Consider the following 17,009-nt stretch of genomic DNA (forward strand, 5'->3'; position numbering starts at 1 on the left):
GGACAAAGAGGAACAATACCACAAAGTGGTGATGTAGGTCCCTTCAGATGGTGTTATGTCACCTGCAACAACTCCTGTCGTCATTTCACCTGGAATGTTACTGAAACACTACAGTGCTGTCAGGCATATGTGTTAAACTTCATTTGCTCTCTTTCTGAGAGAACCTCAAAGTCTGATTTGCCATGGAGCTCCTTCCCCCTTGCCCCAGTACGCCCTGCAGCCAACAGGATCTGCCTTACTCTGTGCTGCCTTCACCTCTGCTCCTGCTAGCCCGTGCCAGGAGCTGGGGCAGCGCCAGTGGTCCTTGCTGCGGGCACCACAAGGAATGACACAATTGTAAAAAACCTTGCATTCCTCAACCTTTTTTGTTTTTTCCATGGAAAATAATTTGACTTTTGGCATTTATTTTTGTTTGAAATAATGTAGGGAAAACATACTTGAATGATAACTGCACACAAATACTTCCTCTCAAGCGAGACAAGACAAACCCCACAGAAAGAGTACAAGAGGCAGCATTTTTCTATTAATTTTTTCTCCTTTCTCTGCTTTACACTGTATCAGGCAGAAGCTACAGCATGCCAAATGTCACTTCTGTGCCAGACACCTCCTTTCTCCCCATAGCTTCCTGCCAAGTCCCTTGGAGGGCAGATGCAGGTTTCCTTCTCCCCTGTGTATGCCTTAGTCTCGTCCTAAGTTCTTTCCTATCAGCAGTCCTTGCCCCTTTCCCTGTGTTGTTAATGTTTTCTATAGCTTATTTTTAAAAGCTGCCTGCTTCTCCACTGCCTAGTATCCACAACTAATCCAGGTGTCTTGCTGGAGGGGTTAAAAACCAGACAGAAGTTTGACATCTTGTAAGTAAAATAAAATCAGGGGAAGAAAATGACAATTACTAGTTTATGGAGCTGGCCAGCTTTCAGATGCACAGGGAAAATGTTTATGGGTTAGAGAGAGAAGCTGAACATTTTAATAAGGATACATTTTTTATTTGCTAACAGAGAAGGTAGTGGTGCTGATGCAACTCCTTCTTAAGGAAACTTCTAGGACCAACACTGAGTTTAATTTCAGAAATCTGTGGGTCTCGTTCAGTATTAGGCACATCAGTGCTGGTACAAATTCAGTGAAAAAAATTAAATATGCTAAAAAAGAAAAAAGGACACGATTTTAATCATGGGATACTAAACAATCAGCACCATGCATGATTTTATACTTTTATTTATATGGAATTCTACTTTTTTTGTAATTTTTTCACTTGTGCCTCCTTTTTTCGGTGTCATTTATGACTTCAGTCCTTAATAAAAAGCCACAAGTTTTACAATAACTATACCATTTTGTTTCTGGTCTTTCTAACTACTTTTTGGTGAGGCAGCCTGTTTTCTTTATGGGTTTTTCTTTCAGGAACAAAGGCTCAGGAAATTCTTATACAATGCGCATCTCAGGGAAAGGCGCATCTCTGTTTATCTACAGGATGGAAATTGTGTAGCCTTTGTGGTTTCTGAAAGATGTTTGTAGACAAAATGGAGCTCAAAATACAGCCTAATCCACAGTGAAATATTAATTCTCCTTTCCTGTCAGCTTTCCTAAACCAAGATTTCGCCTTGTCTGTGAACATTCCCTTGAAAAGGGCAGCTTGGATGGCTTCCATGTCCTAACTCTTTGATTTGTGGTAGCTATGATCAAGTGGGAATAGAGCTTGTTACAGTAATCCATCAGTGGTATAACACATGCAGGAACATCCCAAGGAGGGAGACCTTGGGCGTCATGGGGAAGGTTAAGGCTATAATTTCTCTTAATGTGATTTTGTCTGGCCTTTTTAGAATTTCATCCGCTTTGGGCAGGGCCACTAGATCAGCAAACCACAGACTGAAAGACTGTGCTCAATTTTGCACGCTCTTAGACCTAAAATTTTTTATGAGTGACAGCAGTGGGTTAAGCTTTCTTCCACTTTTTATAACTGAAAAATAGAAGATTCACTTGAGAGTACACCATACACAGTAGTAGGGATTTTGGAAAACAAAGGCTCTTCTCTTTTATGGTAACATCATTTTAGTGATTAACTTCGTCCCAATCTAAAAAAACCAGTGAAATAACTTCTTAACAAAGAGAAGTAGCACAAAATGAGAAACCAATATACCTAAATGTTAAGAGAGAAGAATCACTTAAATTAGAAACGAAACCATAAAGAAGTTAAAATCTTCCAAACATGAAAAAACAACCTCACTGAAGGCAATAAATCAGTCTAAACATAGGCTGTACAAGAGGAAAACTAGGAGAAGAGTTGGAATCCAAAGAGAAAATATCTAAGGATATAAAACAAAAGCCACAAATTCCTTTATGGTATGAAATAAAAAAAAGAAAATATGTAGGAGGTCCGGAATCACTGGGGATGAAAGAAACTGAGGAAGACAAAAGTTAGAGAAAGGAAGCAAGATGGTTTCTTTTCATCCAACTTCACCATAGAGGATGTTGGGAAGAAACCTATTCTGGTTCCTGCTTTCATTTTTCTGTATTATATTTTTGAATAGATGTGAACTAATAGCAAGGTTTGAAAGCTTGTTAGCAGAAACAAATGTGTTGGAGGAGGATGATATCTTACACATCAGTAAACAAGTAGAATACAAGAATTCTGACAGCAATTAAAATACAGAAATTAAGCCACTTGTTAAAATGACTATGAATATGTATGAAACTACACTTGGTAATTTGGAAACTCAGAGGATAGTAAAAGTTTCACCTATCCTTAGAAAAGCAGCAAGGTTGATGTAGAGGTCCAGGTTTTATTACTATATCTGGTAACCCGGCTGAAAGGATGAGTAACATGAAATTTAATACATCAAAATAACCACTATATTCTGTATATGTTTATAAAATAGTGGACAGATAAGAGTAAGTAAAGAAAATTAGATTTCAAAATCTTTACAAGAGCCGCATGAGAGGTTGACTATGAAGTGTGAGGTCAAGAGAGTAAAAGAAAAGAAGGAATACACATTGATTCTCATTTGATGACAGGGTTAACAGAAGGTGTCTTACAGTTAGCACTTTGTATTTCAAAATTATCTGGAAACAAAGAAGAACATTGAGAGGATAAAATCTACAGATTAGTCCTGACTGAAGATTATTAGGGGTTTGAGAGATAAACAGTAAATCCGCTTCAGCAGATCACAGTCATTACTTTAGACAATGAAGTGCACACTTCAGACAGTATTGGACTCCTTTGTGCATTGGGCTGAGTTCTGAATTGCTTGATCAGCTCAGGAGACTGACTGGATGTCCTTGTGAACTGCCCAAAGAAAATGGGTGTCCAAAGGATAGCAAAAGTCAAAAAACACAAAGAAAACCTCAGGACATCTAACAAAAGACAGCAGAAGCAGAACGGACAAACAGAGTAAGCATATAACGTTTATAAGGAGAGGCTGGAATACTGTGCTTACTGTGGTTTAACCCACTCCAAAAGGTATGATGGAGGAAAAGTGTGGAAATGGTCTCAAAAAAAAAAAAGACGTAAAAGGATCATTTAATACTTAGACAAGGATCTGAGCAGCCTAGTTTAATTTTGTCCTGCACTGAAAAAGGTGATGAACCAGATGACCTTCAGAGATCCTTTCCAACCTAAGTTATTCTGTTAAATAGAGAGATAAAAATGTTTTGACTGTTCAATATATTCAGACAGTAAATCCTGAAGTTGGCAAATTCAATAGTAGACAAAAATAGATTATGAATTCATTGTCACAAGAACCACACTAAGAGCCAAAATAAGATTTGATTTTTGCAGTTATAAAAAAAAAAATTATTATGCAGGGTTGTTTCTCCCCCTCAACCCCTCCCTCAATATCCAGACAAGGTGGCCTGTGGAAAAGAAATCATTCCTCTATTTGATGCATATGATGAGAATTATGGCTCATGAAATAACATTTTTCTAAGAGAAGTCTTCCTCTCCTCCTTAAAAGCTTCCTGTGATCTTTCCAGCATCTGGTATTGTCCACTGTCTGAATCAAGACACTGGAATAGACGTTTACTAGTATTATCTGCTGTAATTATTTCCACTTCCACATGAGAAATGACTCCTAAACAGAATTTTATGTTTGCTATCTCCCATGTTTACTACATTAATCAAGTAATGTACTATTTTTAAGGGTCATTCATGAAATCTCATACTCTGAGAGCTCCAAGAGTGATTTTACAGTGTTTCTATCATCAGCAGCAATAATAAATAATCTATATGCCACATTGAGCCATTGACCAGACCTATGCATTAACCAGGAGATTACCATTTTTTGAAAAAAGGAGCTGCCACAAGTTTCCTTTATATCTATTTATTTTCCTTAACTCTTAATAATCAAAATTATTTTCAGAAGGAGGACAGAAAAGACAAGTATTAAAAAGTAGAAAACTTCTTTACTTTGAGGGTGACAGAGCACTGGAACAGGCTGCCCAGAAAGGCTGTGGAGCCCCCTCAGCTGCAGAATATTCAAAACCCGCCTAGACGTGATCTACTCTAGATGAACCTGCTATAGTGGGGAGTTAGACTAAATGATGTGGTGATGTCCCTCTCAGTTCCAACCATTCTGTGATTCTGTGAGTCAAACGAAATATTTCAAGGACACTTTAATTTTGGAAACAGTTTCATTAGCAAAAAATTCATTCTGTCCATTGCCCTTAAAATACAATCAGGCATCCGCCTTAAAAAAGAGATTCCTCTAAACCATAGAATAAATATATTTGAAGATACTGGTCAAATAAAGTTTTAACTTAAAAGTAGTTCCTAATAGTTACACACATTAAGAATGTCGTTAATTAATGGCTGTCTAATAGTGCATTGATGAGGGAACCCATCTGACAGGCAGAAATAAAGCTCAGAAGAGGAAGTACTGGCATCTTTGAAATTCAGTGCAAATGACACAATGAATCCACATTTATAAATAGTGCTGCAACCAGGGAGGAACAAAAAATCAAAGAATAAAATGAAATCTTAAATATTTCACTTCTAAGAGGTGTTATAAAAACATACATATAGATGTATTTACCCACTGGACATACCTTGGCTGACCTAGTGATGGCCCCGATCTCTGAATACAGATCAGTGCTGTCTGGGAACTTTTCCACCACCATAGTGCAGACATGGTGCAGGAGGGACTGTTTGTGCACTGTGTCCTTGACTTCTGGAACCTTCTCGAGGTAGCTTAACTCAAAAGCTTTGGCCTGCAAGGGGAAAAAAGGGGAGGAAATTAAAAACAAAAATGTTTACTCCTTCACATGCAGATTAGTAGGCAAAAATGATGACCAAGAAGGGGCAGAAGGGAAAGAAGAAGAATCCTATGGGAGAAGAAACTTACTGCTTTTATTAATTTTTAACTTGCTGAAGACTAGGCCTAAAATCACTCCATCTGCAGTGAAATGACTCATGACACAGTTCTCACAACTTGAATATGGAGCATAAACATTAAATTTAAGGAAGTTACACTAGAAGAGTGCCTAGCTCTGCATTTCCTTCAGATTATGTTGAAAGAGACAAAAAGCACCCTAACAGACATTAAAAAGCAGGCTCTATTTTCTAAACTACTTTTCTAGTACAAAATAAATAGTGTGTGGCAATTATCATAATGGTTTTGACTTCTGTTTTTTAGAAGGAAAAAGCTGCAGGGGAAATGCTGGGACAGCAGGCTTACGTTGGTTCCATTCAGAAAGTTCCCAATAGCTAGTAGAGTAGAAAGGATAAATCCCAAAGTTTTATTGTGCTCCAGTTGGTCCATTCCTTCCTTCAGGTCTAGCAGTGGTTCTGCAACTTCCTGCCATGAGAACAGAAAGAAGAAAGTGAAGACTGCAGTTGGCTAGTTTTTAATTCTACGGTTTAGATTAATTACTGCAAAAAGTTCCTGAACTGGCGTCTTGCAGAGTGTAAACTGGCCATGTGTGCTGGTTTTCTTCCAGGTTCCAGCTCATAAATCACATACAAGGACAGCAAAAAAAATACATAAAATACTTTCCTAATGTTGCTCCTTTACGTATGCAATTGCCTTACTTGTCCTGGGGATTATCCTGTGATTCCAAACAGGAGAGAGAATCAAAGAAAGGGCTGCTGCATTTGAGTCAGATGCATGAACATCCCCATGCCCCAACTGATAAAAAAGCTTCTTAAAACTACTTTTCCTAATCTTTGAAAAACAAACAAAAAAGTTTGGAAATCTGACTGACTTGACATTGCTAGCCTGACCCTACAGCTTTCTTCAAATGATGGCCATCTCTGAGTTTTGGATATGATTTTGTGCTTGTTCAAATTTAAAACTGAAAAAAGCCCCTGCTGTAAACATCAAGCTTTACAAATATTTTCATTTTAATCTTTTAACTTAATGCATCTTCCATCCACGCATGTTATCTGAGTATAGGTATGTAAACTGATAAGGCTTGAAAATATAAATTCTGTTCCATTACCTCGGGAAGTGAACTACACCAGAGAGTTCAAAGGAAGAGAGTGAGGGTAACTGAGTTGACAGAGCTTATTTCTACATCTCTGTGTGAGGCCCAAGGCTATTTATTTTGTATGCACAGTAACAGTCCACATTGTTTCTATCTCCCAATGCCATCCTAAGCATCCATGAGCAGCATTCTTTTCACAGAATCATAGAATGGCTTGTGTTGGAAAAGACCTTAAAAATCATTTAGTTCCAACTCCTCTGACATGTGCAGGGAGATCTTTTTTCCAAATCTCACAAATTTTTCATACTCTTTATGAGCCAAGAAGCCACAATTAAGTTGTTATATTAGACCAAGAGGCAAAATAACTGAGAACTTCATTCTCTTGGAGACATACAGTGGGTCCTTCAACAACTGTAGTGATATTTCACCATAAAAGATGAATGAAACATACATTTCTAGTCATTACAGAAAAATTAACCTCTTGAAAAGAACGTGGCAAAATCAAGACAAAAGAAGAGATGGGATAGTGAGCTAAGTAATTTATACATCAGAGGAGAGGTGCTAAATAATCCAAGGCTTTATCAAGTTGAACTAAAATCAAGAAACAGCTGCACAGAATTCTTTGACTTGTTTTCAAGTCAGGTTTGAGTCAGTTTGCTTTATTGCATTACAGGGATGAATCAAACTGCTCTGCTTCTGATGTAAGCACAGGCTTCTGACCTATTTTATTTGGATCAATTTTCAACCTGATAAAAATACATTCCTAAAAGTTTAACTTAAAACATTTTCAAGGTGAATATAAAGGTGGCATAAAAGGTTTCCAAAGCAGGCCATACTGAGCCCTTCATTTAGCTATTTACAAGCAAGTTATCTGAGCTCAGACTTTCTTGCATTTAGTACCTATTTATGATTACTCTTTATTTCTTACTTTATTGTAGGATTAAAAAACAACTTAAAATATAGTGTGCAAGATACTGAATAACCAGACAAAGTAACTATTCTTGCTTCCTATAAAACTCACCTTCTACCTAAAGAGAGTGGATATATAAGGTAGAGATATCTCATATCCTTGGATAACACGTTTTTTCACCTACAAATAATGTTTGAATGAAATTTGAGAATTGGTCCAGAATTTCTGTCTGCAAGACATCTGATAATGCCTAATAAATGTTTGACACACATAGACAAATGACCTCAGCTAAATGGTTGCAATGAATCCAGTGGTCCTGGGACAAGGAGAACATAGTACACATGTTCTGTACAGCTAATGTGACACATGCATCATTTACCAACCTGCTGTACTGGTAATAAGTTTAGTTTCCTGCACCTATGAAATTCATGTGCATGATTTTCTGGGAGGGGAAAAAGCATGGTTGGGATGGGAACTTTGAGATGAACAACATGTAATTTCCTGTACTTACATTTAATCAAGACTGGCCTGCATAAAGTAACACATCCTTCCAAAACAACAAAAAGTATCAAGATCATACTGCAAAGCTTAAAAATCTCTGATGCACTTTGTAAAATTTTCAGACAGTTTAAGCATCACTCAGAAGTACAATCTTTTTGAACACTTATTTCTGTAGCACACTGTCTCCAGGAAGACTAGAGTCAGGAGTAATCTTTCTTCTCAAAAAAGAAACTGAACTAAGCCCTTTTTTTTGCCAGTCCTACTTGTCTCATTTCTACAGCCGCTTGTATTAATTTATGATCCTTTAAAGTTGTCAGCAATAAGGATGTATTTGCCTGCAGTGATTTTAATAAAAAAATAATCTTATTTAGGACAACCAAAGTTTCTATTCCTTTTTCTTCAATTTTTAAATTCTCTTTGAGATAATGAAATTTGACAGCATTTGCATCATAAATAGCTCAGTACAAAGAATGAGTAGTAACACTGTAATTTTTCAGAGCAATCAGAAGTCTGAAAATCAAGTTTTAAAGTTGAAACTCTACCTCTTTTTTCTTTGCCTTTAAACTATGATACCAAAATAAAGGTGAGAAAAATTATTGTTACACTAATGATCCTCAGTAGGCATTTAAGTTAACATTTCAAAACAGTATACACATTATCAAACAAATCATTTGGAAAGAGTTTTCTTTTTTTATTTTCTGTACAGAGCAAAGAATGAGTATTCATTCATTCAGTTCAGCCCCTCACATTCTGAGGGTGCTTCCTACAAATATATCCTGACTTGCTTTAGTTATAAAATTCAAGCCAAGAAAGACAACTTCATTCATCATGCCTGGAAAGCGTCTCCTGAACATAAAAATGTATCAATTAACCTGTTTCTTGAACAATTCATGCTCTTTTCTTTCAGGTTATCAGACATGAAACTAAGACCTACTTAGGCAAAACTCTGTTCTTGGCAGATGAACAGAAGTATGTTCTCATGTATAAGAACCCTGGTCTTACATCAACAACTCAGGTATTTCACACTGTTGATATCATGGACCATCTAAAAATTTCAGCCTCATGGAAATAATACCAAGGTTCATTAATTTCTTATATAAAATATATGTGTCACATAAACAATAAGTGCATTTTGAATTGCTATGAATTTTCCTTATTTTAAAATAGATTAAAAAAAAATCAAGCAGATGTTTGACTAAAAAATAATGACGAAAACTGTGGAGTTAAGTGATTTTGGCACCTAGGTTTCATAAAGGGTTTCCCCTTTTGCAGATGGATCTTCTTCAAAAATACAGTTTCAAGAACAGAAGAATATTAGCAGCTCATGGGACTCTTATTATCAGAATCACTAATGCAAACTACTTCATTTTTTAAATTTGAATGTGCTTATCTCAGTCTAAATAACATGTATATTTATTGGTTACCTGGAACTTAAAACTCTGATTTTAACCTTTTGTTACTGGAGAGGTGCTCACTCTCTTTTGTAGCCCTGATGTCTGATCCTGTATCTGCCTCTTCACCCAACGAAGACCCAAGCTGTCTGTCCTATCTGTGCTTGTCTGATGGGCTTCTTATCAGATGCTCCTCTTATTTTATCACAGTTATCACATGTTATTTCCTCTACCATTGTATAATAAGTACTGCACTTAGTCCTATCTACCTTTCAGCAGGGATAAAAATGTTGGTTCTATCTTGACTCCAGCTATTGCTTCTTTGAGTAATTTAAATATTTGAGACATTTTGTACTAGCATCCATTCTACATGGATTTTAGCTGGCAACTCATTAACTCACTTTGTGGCATAACCATTATAGGTAAAGCATCAGGAAAACTATCAGAATTTCTTTAGCTTTTAGCAGTGTTTCAAATGTTACTTTTCAATTTAGAGGACACTAGAAATTCTACGTACATGCAGAAATTAACAGCTACAGCTAACTCGGCTTTCATGAAAGGTACAATTTAGCCTTGTGGTAATTTCAGAGCAGAATAAATAGCTGTACCAGAGTAAAAAAAAAAAAAAGGGGGCAGGAAAGTATTCATACCGGATACAAGTATTTTGTTATACAAGTCAGAAATGTAAATGGCTAAGACTAAAATATAATTAAAAAACCCTGAATATTTGTGTGATTGTATTTCTTAAAATCTAAGAAGATGAAGTGGAAGAGGAGTAATCTTGACAGTATCATCTGAAAATCAATCCGCTTTTGTACAACTTGTTAAATAACCATTTCTAGGTAAACATAAGGCATTTTCACAAGCATGTCTCACTTCTCAGAATGAGTATCACACAAAGGTATACTGATCTTTCAATACAAAAATTTGTGCACAGGTGCAGGTACAAAACTAATATATATAGGAGAGAGCTGCTTTAAGAGCAATGCATGGGGTATGCACCAGAAGAGCAGCCAGAAGGCTCCTCTGCAGAGATTTTTGAAAGACCTTGTGAAAAGCAGGAAGTACTGTGAAATCGCCTAAACAGTTTCATTCTCTTTCACCTAGGCACCAAAATTTTACACTCTCTTTTCGAAATTTTTGTCTGTGGTTCATCATTAATGACAGACAACTCAATTACAGTATTATATTGTTCTCTGAATGAACGCCATCCAGGAAGAAAGTGGTAACAACTGTCTGTGACTTATCTGAACGTAACACTCCTGAAGGATGTCTTATCTTTTATTTAGAATTTTGAGAAGTATAAACAAAAAAAACCTTTAATGGATGATGGTTTTGTGTTTTTCTTAGTTAAAATGAATGAAGATCAGTACTCTCATTTTACAATATAAGATTGAATACCGTACTCCTCACTCAATCTTTGACCAAAGAAAAATTCACATTGCTCTGAAGTAAGAATTTCCTGAATAACAACATCTGGAGAAGATGTGGTCAAGATTTAGCCCTCTTATTTGTTTCAATATCATTATCTACTAATTAAAGGAAGGAAGACATAATCTCTCATTTTCTTTTATAGAAGGAATAGATTATGAAGGATCATTTTAGCTGTTTCCTAGTTGGACACTGAAACAAAAGCGACCCATTTACCATTTCCTCAAAATACATGCTCATATTCAAGGTCAGGGGAAGATTAAGCAAAGCCTTGGAAGAGTCTCCACCCCTGCCTCCCTGCTTCCCCTCACCTTTTCCACTATCTCGTAGTCCATCTTGAAAGCCCAGAGCTGGAGCCTGGCAGAAAGTTCGCTGATGGAGGAAAGGGTGAGAAGGAACTGCTCGGCGCTGCCCAGGGGGACATCGGGATTCGCCAGCTGTGCCTCCTGGATCTTTTGCTTTTCCTCCTCAGTTGGGATCATGGTCAGGATTTTCTGTTCAGGGAGACAAAAGGCATCAGTGGCACGGCTGAGAGGTGTGAGAGGATTGGATGCTGGGTGACTTCACAGCAGCAACAGTAGAAGTCCTCAAGTCCCTGGCTGTTAAATTAGGACAGCACTGTAGTAACCAAGAACTAACCCATGTGCAAGAAAGCAAAACGAGGCCTGCCATCTCACACACCTGAAGTTTGTTAAAAAACATATCTTGATTAAAATGCCTTTTTAAAATCTGTACTCAGTAGATACAGCTAATTATGGGATGAAATACTGAAGGACAGACAAAGGGAGACTGGTTAGGACTGATCTCATCAGCTTTCATATGTTTAAGTCAAAACTTAACAACTTTCTACAAATTACTTATGGAGCAAAGGTAAAAGGAGAGTAGTTTTGTGGCCTGTCATTTATAGCAGATCAGACTAAATTTTAAGGGTTCTTTTAGCCTCAATGTCGAAGAATCTTCCAGCACACTTGCAATTATACAAAAATAACTTGAGGACTCCTGTCCCTTGCTGTTCCCATAATTTCTTGCTTTTTGTTCTGTCTGTTTTGGTTTTTTTTATGAAACATGAAAACTATTGCAGCTTACTAGGTCACTCCTAAAAACTTCACCCTTACTGACAACTTCCCAAGGAACATACACTGAATTTAAAGCTGAATTATGCATTACATAACATATGGCCTTTTTCTCTTTTGATTTGAGAAGTCTAAAATTTTGATGAAAAAGGATCTCAATATTTTTAATTTCTGCTGCCAGTGTGGCTCAAAATATTTAAAATTTCTCTTTAATTAAGAAGCAATACCTTAGGGAGTATTACTTTGAGAAGAAAAGCTGCCACATATAAACAAGCCTGTAAAATCCATGAATTAGTTTTTAACATAAGAAGTGCATTTTAAAATAAAAAAGAAAAGCAAAATAACATAAAAGCATCAGATAAGTTGAGGTCTTTACCCTACCAATGCCTCCTTAAAGCAAAGCAGATTTTTAACACAACTTATATTTATTCATCTGAGGAATGACATGCTTTTGCTGCAGCCTTCTATAATGACAGAGGCTGTTTTGAAGGGGAGGAGAGAAAAATAAAAACACCAAAGAGCTGTCAGACCTGCCAGTCTAAACTGCAGCCTTGTTCCAATGCTGAAATAGCCAATTCATCAAAGCAGCACAACTGCCTGCTTCCACTACTGGTAATTCCCCTGGCTGCCTGTACAGCACTGAAGCTAAGCATGGAGAGCAAGGGACCTTTCCAGGGGAAGAACAAGATTTGTTGAACTAGGACTTATATAATTTCAGTCACACCATTTGTATTGCTGTCCATTTTCTTCTGCTGACTTCCATAAACATAAGTAAAGAAGCATTTCTTTCTGTTAAGTTGGCTCTGTCTCTCAGTTACAAACAACAACAAACAAAGCCTCCTTGCTTGGACACTGCAAGACTCTATCTTAATAAATTAATATCCAAAGTAAAAAAAAGAGAGGAGGAAAACCCTTCAGTACACTCTGCTGCTTTTCCTTAGCCTGTCAATAACTGCTTGGAAAATATCTTGATGTACACCTGTTCCAATTGACAGCATTTGTGTATTGCATCCATCTACCCACATATGCTAAAATCTGTAATTTGGGTCATACCTAACATAAAATTAAATTTATAAGTAGCTGCTTCAGGACATTTCTCAGTGCTTAACCAATACTCATCTAAAAAAGTTAATAAAAAAAAAAGACACTGATTCTGAAACTCATAAGAAGTTTTGCAGTGTCCCTTGAAGAAGCCAGGCCTCCTAATGTCTACTTCTCTCTTCCATAGCAAGAAGAAGTCAACACGCCCTCAGCTGAGACCAGGCAACTTGTAAATAGGATCATATTGAACATCCATACATGGAGAGTTAGCAATAGCCATGTGATGGATGAAAAAATGCTTCTGATGCATTTTTAAAGGCTAACACTTCAGCAGTATTCTCAATTGCCTCCTACAAATAACTAGGACTTTTGGCAGCTACCCAGGGATCCCACAAGTATTTTGTGGTGGGGCAGAGGCCTCACTCCAGAGATTTTGCACTGCTTTGGGGCATTTTCAAGAGAGGAATGAAACAGTAAGCTTTATTTCCCAAGGGACTCTCCTCCTCCTTGAGCTTTATGTAAACACTACAAGATAGATGGAGCTGACAAAAAGCATTCAAGTCCAAATACTGCAAAGATGCTGTGCTCTGTACTGTAGTATGTGAAACAGAAATGCCAAACAAAAGAGCCTGTACTTGTGGTGCCAGCTGCTGAGGATCAGCCCTGCTGCTGAAAGCCATGCCTGGATGGGACTGGAGCTGCAGGCAGGTCTCACATCATCCAGGGTGCAACTGCCCCCATAAAAATGACCTACCCTAGCACTTCTGATCTGTTTGGGAAAATAATTCTGATCCTGCTGGTCATCATCCTTGGTGTGCCCCTGAGCTAATGGTAAAATGCTCCTATTCTTGATTTCCATTCTATGACTAATTTGAGCCATTTGTTCAGTGTTGGAAAGTGATGAGTACACCATCTGTCACTTTATTATTATTTTAATTTTTATTACTACTATTTTTTGAAAGATCACCGACAGTAAATAGCATAAAAGCACAGCAGGGCAGAAGGTTACTGGCACCTGATGTGACCATTAAATCACAAATAGCTTTGAGTCAAATCATTAGTTCATAACACTCTCCTCAGTACACAGAATCACGGAATGGGTCAGGTTGGAAAGGACCACAGTGGATCATCTGGTCCAACCTCCTTGTTCAAGCACGGTCATCCTTAGAGCACTTTGTGCAGAATTGCATCCAGATGGTTCTTGAATATCTCCAAAGAGGAAGACTCCACAACTTCTATGGGTAATCTGTTCCAATGCAGTCACACACACAGTAGAGAGGTTCTTCCTCATATTTAGGAGGAACTTCCTGTGCATCAGTTCCTGCCCATTGCCTCTTATCCTATTGCTTGGCACCACTGAGAAGAGCCTGGCTCCATCATCTTGGCACCCTTCCTTCACATACTTATAGGCCTTTGTAAGCTCCACTCTCAGTCTGCTCTTCTCTAGGCTAAATAGGCCCAGTAACCTCAGTCTTTCCTCATACCTGAGATGGTGTCGGTAGCCAGCAGGTCGATTAAAGAAGAACTGGTTATTAACAAACCCTATGCTCATATTCTCTAGTATGTGTGACAAGCATATTTTACCTTCATGCATTCTCACACAACCATCTGGGCCAGAGTCATATATTCTGAGGAAAAGTAGTGCACAAAAAATGGAGGAAAATAAGTAATTTTTGCATGAGATAATGGATACTAATTATTCTGCTGCTGGATTGCTGGAACCAGCTACTTGCTTGAACTTTCAGCATAGGGATCAAACTTCTTACTTCCTGGACTCTGCCATCCTAAGGTATAATCTCCAAAAGTTCCTAAGAAGAAAGAGTTACAATGGTCACAGGGCAAAATTTATAAACTCCGTAAGGTTGAGGGTCATGGGCCTCAGTGTGGGATGCAAGGAAGCACCTAACCAGCAACTGCGAATAGCCCAGAGCCTCTGAGGAAATTAGGTGCTTAAGTTATCTCTTTCATGAGATATCAGGGCTTCTCAGTGATGATGAGGTTGCAAGGATGTCTTGGCTTTCATATTTGGTTTCAACCAATCTTACAGGTGAACGACAGCCTGGAAAAAATTAGTAACCCAAATATCTGGTTGTTGTTGGGTCCAAAGCTTCTGTAGTTTGAAGCCCACAGATTCATAAACTGTATAACCAAAAACGTATTAGTGGGTATTTCATCAGATATTTGACAGGTCTCAGCAGGCAATTCAACTCCTAAAAGGCTCTCTCAAACTTCAGCTTCCCAGGCAGCTGTTAATGAGACACATTGCTGGTTTGCTTACCTGTAGAAAATCTAAGAAATTATAACAGCATCTGAAGGTCAGAACTCACAGTAAGTGAGGCTGCCTGCACTAATTTTATTTCAACTCTTCCAAAAATAATCCAGTTCTGAGAAGGGGCTACACCTAAAACGCTGATGGCCATCCCTGTAAATCAGGAACTGACATCATTGCCTCAGTCACACCACTCCACTTCCTCAGCTATCTACTGAAACATATGAACTTGCCATTGCTGGTCACAGAAGCTGCAGAAGATGTTTAGGTTTGCTTCAAGGAGAGAAAGAGTGGTTTTTTTCTTTTAAATAGAGTCTGAAACTGCTTAGGGCAGTGGTAGGCTGACTGTGAGTGTCCAGCCAGCAAGGCACCATTGAGGCCATTCTCTCTTCCGTCTAGACTTGTAAAAAAAGGTGTTCTTTCAGGTCACATGAGCTAGCATGGGATTTGAAACATCCCATCACACTTTTACAAAGCATTAGCTAAACAAATTGGAAACTGCAAATGCCAGTATACCATGTCAATGGTCATAATAGTAAAAGAATAAAAATGTAAATACCATAATTGTTTCCAAAAATTGCATTTTGATTTTTGTTTATACATGTCACCATATGCCTTTTTAACACCAAGCTCTCATTTTGTACCTCTTTTTACATCTCAGGGCTACCTACACACTCCAGACACCTAGAATTCAAATTACTTAATATAAGTATGGAGGGCCTATCATACCCAGAGAGATTTTTAAATTACAAATAGTTTTACTAAAAGCTATACCTATAATGTAATCAATATTGCATAACATCACAAAGCTATATTGTAAAGTACAAAGCAACTCATGTTAATTTCCCCACAGCATAACCCTAATTTTAGTCTGCTAAATTTGATTTTGATCCCTGTTCCCTTACTGAGTAGCCCTTTACAGAGTGATCCACTCACTACCTTTGCTAAAGACAAGCACCAAGGACTGCTTTGTTGTACTCCATTCTTGCAGTTGCCCATGATACATAAAAATTAGGTGCCAGGATTTTAAGTTTGCCTCTTTTGCTTAGCTCATAGAAAGACCTCATCCATGCTAAGGAGGCTGTTCTTTAGTCTGCAGCGAGTTCCAAGCTGTTTGAACACAATGAATGCCAAGCTTTCAAAGAAAGGAAAACACAAACACTTTGGCAAATGTAAGGTTGCAAAATCTTTTTTAGCTGGACTGACGCTTGCTTGCAAACACACAATGTGCATTCCTTTGAAAATACGTCTTTAACAGTGCCTGCTTTGCATACTAAGTGGACTCCATCTGCCTTTCTAGCGTCATGTCTCCATTTTCTGCCTTTTTTCACAACTCGGGGGTACCTAACCTCTTTAAACACATGGTCTAAAAATATATAACATACTTAGGTATAGAGAATTTTAAAATAACTGGGGAATTTTTTCTACTTAATTATACATTTAAAATTAATGCCATAAGCACAGCAGCATTCAGCAGAATGTAGAACAGTAGTGGAGGGTTTACTGGGTTACTATGGACTTGATGATGAATTAGGCTATCACTAACTTGGAGCCTGCAGCCTGCTGCATCACTGCCCTGCTGCTAGAACTACTGTCAGCACTACTTTAATCCACTGTCCTTAAAGAAAACACCAAGGTCACTTTTAAGATACCATTTGATCCAGCAAGGTGCAGAACTAAAGCCACACACACACACTAGCATCACAGTGACGATGCTCCTCAGTGAAGGGTATAGCACAGAGCTCACAGCCAAGGCAAAGGATGGCTCAGGTGACTTTTAATGCTGTTGGTGCTCTGCTCTGTGTTGGATCTGATAAAAGCTGAAGATGATCCTAAATTATAGTTTCTCTGAAATTTTAGCAGTGAATGTTAGGTTGTCACTGCACACATTACATCTCTTTTCCTGCTTTCTTTACATTTCTCTCTTCTGCTTACTAGATGTGACATCTCTTTAGACAACTAACTATGCAGAAATGCTTTTG

General features: G+C 37.8%; 1 protein-coding gene across 6 annotated transcripts in view; it reads right to left on the bottom strand.

The window, feature by feature from the left end:
- The window catches only part of FHOD3 (formin homology 2 domain containing 3), a 386,338-nt gene that overhangs the window by 38,750 nt on the left and 330,579 nt on the right, over positions 1-17,009 (bottom strand). For all 6 annotated transcript variants that reach the window (XM_027711038.2, XM_027711032.2, XM_039381552.1 and 3 more), the window contains 3 exons: positions 10,956-11,138; positions 5,664-5,783; positions 5,035-5,196 (listed from right to left, as the gene is read on the bottom strand). In XM_027711038.2, the coding sequence (XP_027566839.2) occupies positions 5,035-5,196; positions 5,664-5,783; positions 10,956-11,138 (465 nt within the window). The remainder of the gene's footprint in view (positions 1-5,034; positions 5,197-5,663; positions 5,784-10,955; positions 11,139-17,009) is intronic.

This window comes from Pipra filicauda, unplaced genomic scaffold (assembly GCF_003945595.2).
Source record: "Pipra filicauda isolate LSUMZ 115617 unplaced genomic scaffold, ASM394559v2 scaffold230_size2164044_pilon, whole genome shotgun sequence".
In the NCBI taxonomy this organism is placed as follows: Eukaryota; Metazoa; Chordata; class Aves; order Passeriformes; family Pipridae; genus Pipra; species Pipra filicauda.